The sequence below is a fragment of the Nannospalax galili genome, unplaced genomic scaffold (genome assembly GCF_000622305.1).
Source record: "Nannospalax galili isolate Female #2095 unplaced genomic scaffold, S.galili_v1.0 scaffold768, whole genome shotgun sequence".
In the NCBI taxonomy this organism is placed as follows: Eukaryota; Metazoa; Chordata; class Mammalia; order Rodentia; family Spalacidae; genus Nannospalax; species Nannospalax galili.
This window is the reverse complement of record NW_008360317.1, coordinates 1,315,022-1,325,607: the sequence shown is the minus strand read 5'-3', so window position 1 is coordinate 1,325,607 and position 10,586 is coordinate 1,315,022. Positions and strand designations below refer to the sequence as shown.

General features: G+C 39.1%; 1 protein-coding gene across 1 annotated transcript in view; it reads left to right on the top strand.

The window, feature by feature from the left end:
- Positions 1-2,339: 2,339 nt before the first annotated feature.
- The window catches only part of Rfc3 (replication factor C subunit 3), a 15,772-nt gene continuing 7,525 nt past the window's right edge, over positions 2,340-10,586 (top strand). Inside the window, exons 1-4 of the mRNA XM_008825012.2 lie at positions 2,340-2,502; positions 3,713-3,850; positions 6,713-6,780; positions 8,877-8,974. Coding sequence (XP_008823234.1) covers positions 2,416-2,502; positions 3,713-3,850; positions 6,713-6,780; positions 8,877-8,974 — 391 coding nt within the window. The 5' untranslated portion in view covers positions 2,340-2,415. The remainder of the gene's footprint in view (positions 2,503-3,712; positions 3,851-6,712; positions 6,781-8,876; positions 8,975-10,586) is intronic.

The window sequence follows — 10,586 nt, the reverse complement described above, 5'->3', positions numbered from 1 at the left end:
CAAACAACTCCTCAGGCTGCTGCAGAAGTGTGGAGCTGTGTCTCTGGCCCTCGCCCATTGCTTGTGATATGAAGACTCTTTCCTTTCTAACCACCTCTCAGTTCTCATATATTGAAGAATTTAGAATATGACTGACAGATAAAACACAAGGCACCCAATTAAAATACAATGTCAGGTAAATATAAATTTCATTGTAAATATTGCCTGGGACATACACTAAAAAATTATCTGAAAAGCAAGTGTAATGGTATCTCCTGGATTTGTATTTGCAAAATCCAGTAACCCCAGATGAACTATGTTTGCTTTGTCCCCTCCCCACTATTTCTTCCTCCCAGAACATGTAGCTTTGAAGCATATGTCCTCAGATCCCATCATAACCTATTCCTCCTTACTGGAAATGTTTGTCGTGTTTAGGGGCGCTACTACCAAATCACTGATCATTTTAGTATCTGGCTCACCTTCATCATCTCAGTAATTATTTCCATTATAATAATTCCAGTATCTATAGAGATGATCCTTAAGTAGCTCTGCTTCTTTTTTCCTTTACCTGCTCACTTCAAAACTTTTCTTCATTACAATTCAATGGAGAAGTATAGAGAATGTGGAGATGTTTGGTAATATTTGGACAGTCAGGGAGGCATCTCTCAGTACAGGTCAATAAGAGCACAGGAGAATGGGGCTGGAGAGATGGCTCAACAGTTAAGAGCACTGGCTTCTCTTGCAGAGAACTCAGGCTCAGTTCCCAGTATGCACATGGCAGCTAATAACCATCCATAATTCCAGTTCCAGGGGATCCAACATCCTCTTCTGGCCTCTGCAGGCATTGTATGCATGGGTATACTTACATACATGCAGTCAAAACACTCATATGCATAAAATATAAATAAATAATAAATAAATAAATAAAATTTAAAGACCAATAGGAGAAGTGAGGGGTCCAGCTCTGTTGACCCTGGATAAAAGCTGTTTAGACAAAGGAAATGATACATGCAAATACCCTGAAGCAAAGGATTTCCAGATTTATTTCTTGAAAAGAGGAACTGGATCTTAAAGTTGGTATGTTCTCAGTAATATTTTGCCTACCAAGTAGCTCATTTAACTTGAGAATTCATAGATGGGCACAATCAATTCTTGTTTAGCAACAGGCACCTTAATAGAAGACATAAATAAGAAATAACTAACTAAATACATAAATGTATGTGGAAATCAATTACAGTCCTGCAAGAACTTCCAATAAAAAAAAACATGATTAGGAATTTTAAATAAGAACATTAAATGCTGTGGGTGTGGTGGCACATGCCTCAGGAGGCAGAGGTCAGCCTCCTCTATACAGCTAGTTCCACCGCCAGTTGAAGCTGCAGAGAGATCCTGTCTCCCCAAAATTAAAAAAATTAAAAGAATATAAAATAAAAGCATACAGTAAATAAGCAATCGGGTTGCAGAGGTGGTTCAGCAGTTAACAGGGCTTGATGTTCTTCCAGAGGAGCTAAGTTCAGTTCCTAGCACCCAGGGCTGGTGGCTCACAACTGCCTGTAATTCCAGCACCAGGGGATCAGGCTCTCTTCTGGCTTCCATGAGCACTCGCATGAACCTGGCACACAGACAAACCTGGCACACATGCAGACACGAACACCTAGATGTAAATATATTTTTTAAAATTAATAAATAATCAATCAATATTATAAGTAGAAAAGTCATTTTGCAAGGTGCAACTGAGGAGCACTATGCAATTTGGACATGGGCTTGAGAGGCAGAACTTTTTCCTTTTTCATATTCTTTGCTTTTTAACTAGAAGGGCTTTCAAATATTCTGTATGCAAGTTAGCATGTTAACCCCATGTCTTGTCCCCTACAGGCCTTCTGTAGTCTTTCACACTTTTTTGATTCTGTTACTTTCAATCCATTAAAATTTTGGTGCAATGGAGATTTTAAAAAATTAAGATCAAGTCTTTTTTTAAAAAATAAATTTATTCAATAAAGTCTCCTGGATGCCTGCCAAATGAGAGAAACCCCGAGATGGATATACCCTAGTGTCAAGAACAGTGCTCGCCATACACAGATATTTAGTAAATTTCTGTAGAACAAATTTGACTGAATGAGTGAATGAAACGAGTCGAGAAACTGCCTTCCCTGAGCACTCAGATCTGACGCCCGGAGTATTAGAGATGTTTATGTAATTGTGCCAAATGGTTTCTGAAATACCATAGACAGGGAGAACAAAGAGAAAATGGTGAAACCACGCACCTTGTAACTAGATGGCGCTAATGCGGGCACTAATAGAGTCCCCAATCGGCTTCCGTAGTTCCTCCACCAAGAACTTTCATCCCTGACCGGTAGTGACGTCAGTAGGTTTGGCGCTCGCGGGAAAACTTGTCTGGGTATAGGAAGACCCGGACCAGCTGGACCTGGCGCTGCTATGAGCCTCTGGGTGGACAAGTACCGGCCGTGCTCCCTGGGCCGGCTGGACTATCACAAGGAGCAGGCGGCGCAGCTGCGCAACCTGGTGAGCCGCCCGGGAGCTGCCGCCCGGAGGTCCGCTGCGGATACCCCGGGAGGGTGTGGGAAAGTGGCGCCCGACGCAGTGGGGCGTCCCAGTCGGAGCCCCGGGGAGAGTGGCACCATATGGGGGGCGATGTGTGCAAAATTCCCGGCAGGAGTACGTGCAGAGCCTGGTCTGGGACCTCCAGGAGGCCCGGGAGCTGCATAATAAAGGGCGAACCCCAGTTGTAGGAAGTGGCGTGTGTGTCATCCAAAACAGGGAGGACAAGGATCGGGAAGCCCCTGTTCTGTGAGATGGGGAGCTGGCGGAGATGACTTTGCTCAGCACTCTGTTCTTCAGTTACTAAACGCTTTCAGAGTTAAACAGATACTGTTACTTTTTTAAAATGAGAAATTATTTTAAATGACTACGTCTTCTCTATGAAGTCTTTAGAGTTGGTACTATGAAATTGAAAGTTTTATTGATACTGCATGTATATTACTTTAAAATAGATCTATATGAACACTACATTTTTATGCAGACTGCATTTTCTAACGATAGCTTTGATTTTATGTTTCCTGGCTATAGGATACATTTTATTTGATTATCCATGGTTACTTCTTGATGGAATTGGGAATACACATTTTGAGCAAGAGTTTAGTACAACTAATCTTACATGCTAATAAGTTTGCCTTTAAATCTGCACCTGTTCGCTGTTTCTTAACAAGGTCAAGCCCAGGTGCCTGTAGTGGCGTTAGTTTCAACAGCACACTCAACTGTCTCCTTTCGAATCCCTGCTCTGTGGTGAAATTTTTTTTTTTACCCCCCAGTTAAATTAACAAGTAAAAGTGAACCAGTGCCCCTAGTTCTTAGGAGGACTGTTTCTGGGAGATCAAGCAGGACAAACATCTATGGTAAAATTACAAAAATTTGATTTCATATATGGTCAGCCCTTGATTTTCAAGTTTTCTCAGCTTGGTTTGGGAGTTACTATTTTTAGTGTTGTGTCTTTCATGTTCTGTGCTATGCCTGTTAGTTTAACGCCTGGGGAATAATCAACATTTCAGAGTTGGGTGAATATGTGTTTGTGTGTGTGTGTGTGTGTGTGTGTGTGTGTATTTGTACTTGGAGTTTGGAAGGTAAACAACTTGGTGTGTAAAAAAAGTAGTTTGGTTTTAACTGGAACACCTCGATATGACTAAGGGGAAAAACTACCTTGTTCTTTTTCACCCAGGTGCAGTGTGGCGACTTTCCCCACCTGTTAGTATACGGACCATCAGGTGCTGGGAAAAAGACAAGAATCATGTGTATTCTACGAGAACTTTATGGAGTTGGAGTGGAAAAGTTGAGAATTGAACATCAAACTATCACGGTAAGCATTTCAGTTTATGGCTCTCCAGATGTTCCTGGCAGGGATTTTCAATCCTGGTAGTGTCTACATTGCTCCCTGCCCACAGCTACCTAGACTTAAAGACAGGTAATCCTGATGTTGAGAGTGGCTGGTATGTAGACCTAAGTATTAAAACTAAGCTCAAGTCTCAGAGAGGAAACAGGAGCAGCAGAAAGTTTGACTAAAAGGTAGAGGGTGGGAATCACTCATACTGTCTAGTAAGATGGTGTGTCTGTTGGAACAGGAATCAGATTTTTGAAGTTCATTGTTTTGAGAGCAAAAGTGCAGCTAAAAGGGATGATTTTGAAAAAAAAAAAAAAGTGAAATCAAGCTGCTAGGAAAGCTGGGGTCACCACTGGGAGAAACAACTTGAGGAACTGGAGGGTGAGAAGCTTCTTGTGATCCTACCCTGGACAAACTTTGGGTACATGCACTGTGCAGTGCGCTGTCATTCTGTTTTCTTAAGGACAGGACGGTGTTTCAGATTTAGCTGAAGTGGCGTCGTGTGTGTGTGTGTGTGTGTGTGTGTATGTATGTATGTATGTATGTATGTGTGTATGTGTAGCTCAGGACAATCTTTTGATGTTGGTCCTGACCTTTACACTTTGTTCTAGACAGTGTCTCTTTGGGTTGCTTATGTCAGACCTTTTGGCCTGTGAGCTTCTAGGGGTTCTCCCGTCTCTAGCTCAAGTTAAATAAAGAACATGGGTCTTCAGAACATTATGTATTGAAAAAGGAATGACTGCTTCCTATGGATGGTAGTGCTATTCATCTGTAGGATTTTAGGCTAATGTGATTAAGTTTGAGGAGTGCGGGAAGAAAACTTGAGGACGAAAAGCTGAACAAGTAGAAAGACGAAGGTGCTGTCGGTTGGGAGGCTTTGTATTTAAGTCTGTTTTCTCAGGTTTATGGTACAAATTTCAAATTTTAAAAAATTACATAATTCCATCCTAAATTTCACATGGAAGAAGACAGTTCAGAGGCTAGCTACAGTAATTATGAAAGATAAGTATTTTAGTTCTCTTTTTCATCCATTTAACCAAATTACCTAATATAAACTAACTTAAGGAAAGATGGTTTGTTTTTGACTTCACTTCAGGAGATTTAGTCCCTGGTCAGTTGACTCTATTTTTAAGCTCTTGTAAGGAATTGGGATGGGGGGGCTGTGATGGAGAAGGGCTGCTTCATTTCATGCTGGACAGGGAACAGGGTATCTGCGGAAGGAACCAGGGATAAGATACCCCAAGGAGCCATCCCAGTCTACCTATTCATCTAGGTTTCCTGCCTCCTAATGTTTCCAGAACATCCCCAAATAACACTAGTAGCTAAGGACCAAGCTTGAATACAGTAGCCTGTGGGTGGCATTTTAGATTCAAATTGTAGCATGTGGCTTATGTTAGAGGATGGCAAATCACAATTTAAGGTCAAAACAGTAAAGTTTAACAAGTGGAACCAAATAACCCATAAATGTGGAAGGTATATTTCTAATTTGTGGAAAAGGATAAGCCATCATAGCTAGTTACCGATTGGAAAATAATGATGAATCCTGTGTTATAAATTTATCATCTTAGATTCCAGGTGATTTAAATACTTAAATGGTAAGATGAAATATTAACTGTCTTAGAATAAAATTTCTTAGACTGTTTGAGCTACCTGATGGTCAGGAAACTATAGAAAAGAAATTTAGGATATGTATGAATTTTAAGTCTATAAGGTAAAGTATAGCAAACGTAAAATCAATAGAAAGTGATTGCCAGAAAATATTTGAAAGGAACATATTAGATAAATGATTTCTCAAATTGACAGCAGAAAGACAGCTTGGTCAGAATTAAAAGTGGGCAGTAGTATGTAAAGATGCTGAAACTCAAGTAATCAAGTTGTTGAATCTAGTATATATTCTAAACAATAACATTAAAATTCAGGTAGAAACCAGGTAGCCCAGAAATGTGATGGAAGTTCTATTTCAAATCATTGGAGATGGATGAGCCAAATAAATACATTAAAAAGTACTGCTGGGCATGATGGCACACGCCTTTAATCCCAGCACTTGGGAGGTAGAGGCAGGTGGATCTTTGTGAGTTTGAGGCCAGCCTGGTCTACATAGTTTCAGGACAGCTGGGGCTACAGAGAGCCCCGGTCCAAAAAAGACCAAAAAAAAAAAAAAAAAAAAGTGCTGGAATAGCTATTTATTGGTAGGAAAATTAATAGTCAAATTCACAAAAGTTGAAAGGCATAAGAAAACCTACAGTCGGTAGGAATATTAACAAAGTATTTGTTGCTAATGGAAAGTGAATGTTAGTTTCTTGTTGCACAGACTTGTGTATGGATAGGCAGTGCAGACACACAGCATGGCATAGTGAGGCCCATCAGTATAGTTAGCTGATACAGTCAGGACCTCATACCAGCTGTCTGAGAGGGATTGCCAGGAGATGTTTCTAAGTGGGAAATGCAAAATAGAGATATGGATATAATTTCCTCTTTTTATGCTTTATTTTTTTGTAGGAAACACTGATACTATAAATATATTTTTTCCTTTATTTTTGTGTTTATTCTATAAAAGACTGAAAAGACATATGCAGATTGTTGACACTGATTTGATAATTGAAGATGACTTGGGGATTTCTGGAAATTAAAAGAAAAAAGCAATCACAACAAAAATAGAACACGTAATACAACTGTATATAAACACATTTGTTTGCATATTAAGAATGGGGTTAATGAAGTTGCATTGACAGAGGCTAGCCCAAAGTGTTATTTAGTAAAGTTCTGTTGTTCATGTGATAACAGAAAAACAAATGAAAATGCTAGCAAATAAGTGTTAAACAATTTTTATTCTGTCCACAGACTCCATCTAAAAAGAAAATTGAAATCAGCACCATTGCAAGTAACTACCACCTTGAAGTCAATCCCAGGTAAATTGCTGCTAAGTGTTTTTAGAAAAAGAATTAGGGGTCTGAAGAAATGACTCAGTGGTTAAGAACACTGGTTGGTCTTGTAGAAGACCTGGGTTCGAATCCCAGCACCCACATGACAGCTAACAACTGTCTGTAACTCCAGTTTCAGGGGATTCTGACAGCCTCTTCTGTCCTCTGTGGGCATTGCATGACATGGGTGCACTTACTTACATGCAGGCTTAATACTCATACACATAAAATAAAAATAATAAATATTTTTTTAAAAAAGAAAAAGAATTTGATACAGATTTGTTTTTGAAGTAAGGTCTTAGTGTGAAAGCACAGTGTGTAGAGGAAAGCTGCCTTCCTCAACAGCCTGGTGCTGCCCTACTGTGCTCTCTTGGACAACTCTGCGATCCCTTTAGATCTTCTCTGCAGAGCTTGTCGTCTTTCACAACACTCTTTATATCATGAGTAAGTTTTGTTAAGTTGCATTGACTCAGTACTGAGGAGCAAAATATGTCTAAAAAGTTTATCATGTCTGGAATGAATCTTTCAGAAACTGAATGGCCAAGCCTTCTTGACCATGTTTTGCTCTTCTGTGTTTCGGTTGGAGGGTATTATAATAGTCTGCCAGCCAACATCTGATATCTGTCAAGGGATGGTGAGATCAGAATCTTGCTGTGAGACATGGGAAACTCATGTTGCAGTGTGGGGTGAAGTGTCAGGGCTCTGTGAGGCTCGGGCATTGTGGGGTGTAGAACAGAAACCTTTCAGGCAAGGGCAACTGTTGGCCATGGCACCAGGGCCAGAGTGAATGTTCCTGTCAAGGAGATGGAACAGGATGAAGGAAGCCGGACCAGGAGAGTTTTGAACTAATGTGTATGTGTGTTTGCTGGCAGGCACTGTGTGAGAAGCTCTATGTGGGTTATGATATGCAGTATCTGGTTTTATAGTTTTCCCTAGATTTGTCAAAAAAATTAGGAGAAAGATGAGTGGTGGGAATGGGCCTAGTTATAAAACTCAGTGTTAATTCCATAGACAAGTGGGAAATGTGTTGGATTCTGTGTAGGAAAATGATCACAAAGGAGTCCAGGATCGTGATGTTCTGATCCAGCTGTAGTGAGCTGGGAAAACTTACTGACTTCTTGGGAAAATAAAACTGTTTGCTCTCTCTCTTCCTACTCCCATGTGTTCTTCCGAGTAAAAGAAAGCCAGAAATTATGTTTGTTTTCAGATGTTTGAAATGAATATTCAGTCAGCCTAAACAGATTATTTCTGTTAGAGGGGCTTTTATCCACTAAAGCAGTAACATGATTAAAATGACAAGTTTGTGACTGTAATTAGTGAGCAGTTTGTATTTTAAGCTCATTTTGCCTAATCTATTTCCTACCGAAGTCCTTGAATGAGTTCAGTGCTGTTACTAAGAATGGCCTTCTCTCAGACCTTAGTGCTTTAGTGCTGGGGGAAAAGACTGGAGATTACATTGGTATTTTATAATTATTTTTATGTTTTAATAATTATAGATAATTGAGAAATTAGCTGTAGTCTAAGCTTTCCATAGTGGGTAAAGTAATATCAAAATATTTGCTAAATTATTATTGCTCTTTAAGTAATGGTAAATTGAGAACAAGCTTAAGCTTTCAGTGATAATCTGTTTACTTTAAAAATTGTAATTACATATCATTAGTTGTAAGAAGAAAAAAGATCTGGGTTTTGGGGGGTTTGGTTTTTTTTTTGGGGGGGGGGCTTTTTGAAACTAGGTTTCCCTGTAGCCCCAGTTGGCCTAGAACTTTTGTGAGGATCAGACTGACCTCGATCTCATAGAAGTCCACCTGCCTCTGCCTCCCAAGTGCTGGGATTAAAGGCGTGCACCACCATGCCTAAATTTCAAACACAAGATATTTCAGTATTAGCCAAGAATTGCAGTGTGTTCTGGAGGATGAAGCAGGAGGATTGCAAATTCTGAATAAATGTGGGCTACCTAGCAAAACCCTGTCTAGAAAGGAAAGAAAGCAAGCTTTTAAACAGTTTTTTCCTTATAACAGATTAAGAATAAGGGCCTAATACTTGATAAATGTTTACATGTATGTAATTGTTACTCTTTCATGTAGTGATGCTGGAAACAGTGACCGGGTGGTCATTCAGGAGATGCTAAAAACGGTGGCACAGTCACAGCAGCTGGAAACAAGCTCTCAGAGAGACTTCAAAGGTTCGTGATGGAAGAGTGCTCTGCGTGAGGCTGCCCAGCACTGCTCCTATTATTGGAGTTACAGAAGTGAATGAGGGCTATGGTCTCTGCTCGTGGAGTTCACCGTCTCCTATCTGTGGTGAACAAGACAAGGAGAGAACACTTGAAAATTAGAAATGAAATCACTTTAAAATATTTACTTTTATGACCAAAATTTCATGTTGACAGTTGTTTCCCCCAACACAAAGAAAATTAAAATCAGCTGTAATCCCTTCCTTCTTTTAGAGATGACTATTAATAGTTTGATATTTGCCTTCCAGTATTTTTTTATATGCCTATAATTCTTACACATAAGGTTTTGTGATGACAGAAGTGCCAGCATGTAGTACTTTTTGTGTGTTTTTACAAGTTTTAAATCTGAGGGGGGATGTAAATTTCTGTTTTTCTGAAACATTGATCTATACTATGTATTATTTTTTTATCTTTGTCATTTTGGAGAAAGTAGTATTTTGTTTTTTTCCAGTGAGTATTGTTATATTTTGAATTGTCTGTATATTTATTCTTAGCCTATTTGTTTTGTGTTGGGGGGTGGGGTGTCATGTACACATGTGTGCCAGTGCATGTAGAGGCCAGAGGTTGATGCTTCCTGTCTTCCTTCATCACTCTTCAACTTACCTTTTCAGACAGGATCATGAGAATGAACCTGAAGCTTACCAATTTCAGCTGTGCTGCCTGGTTGGCGAGTTCCAGGCATTCACCTGTCTCTGCTTCCCCATCTCAGGCTTTTTTCCATCTCAGGCTTTTTTCCTACTCAGGCTTTTTACATGGCTGCTGGGGATCTGAACTCAGGTACCCAGGTACATGGCAAGCACTTTACTGACTAAGCCATCTCCCAAGTCCGGCCTGTTTCTTATCTTTCCTCCTTAGACTGGTATTTCCAAAAGAACTTTACATTCATAAAATTTTTGCTACCACAAATGGAGTCTTACATTTTCTAATTTTCTGTTTATGGTAATTACTAATTTATGTGCTATTATGTCATTTAATTTTCTAATTGTTTATAATAGCCTAGATAGTTTCTTTTGGATTTTTCAGATATAATTATGTTCATGAATATAAATACGGTTTTGTTTTCTTTTTGCTTTCCAATTTGTGTGGCTCTAAATACTTTCTCTGGTGTGCTTATGTTGACTAGTGCCTCTGGTACAGTGTTTGGTAGTTGTAGAGGTAGTTGCAATCCATGTCATGTTTCTGGAAGGACAGTCTTAGGATCTCCCCATTTAGTTATTAGATTTTGTAATTAAGTATATGTATTTGATCATGGTTTGAAAATAATCCTCAGTTCCTATTATACTGGATGCATTTAACTTGAGTGTGTGTGTCTAATGCTTCTTCCACATCCATGAATGTCATTTTATGATTTTTCTTCTGTTAGTGTCATAGCAAATATTTTTGTATTTTCTAATATTAATATTATAATATTAATATTTCTAATAGTGGTTTATATTTCATTTCTTATCTTGGTCACACACACACACAAATATACTACCTCTGCCTATCAGTTACTTTTGTGTTAGTATCTCTAGCATCACTGCTAAACACAGAACTAGTGGTATATATACATATATGTGTG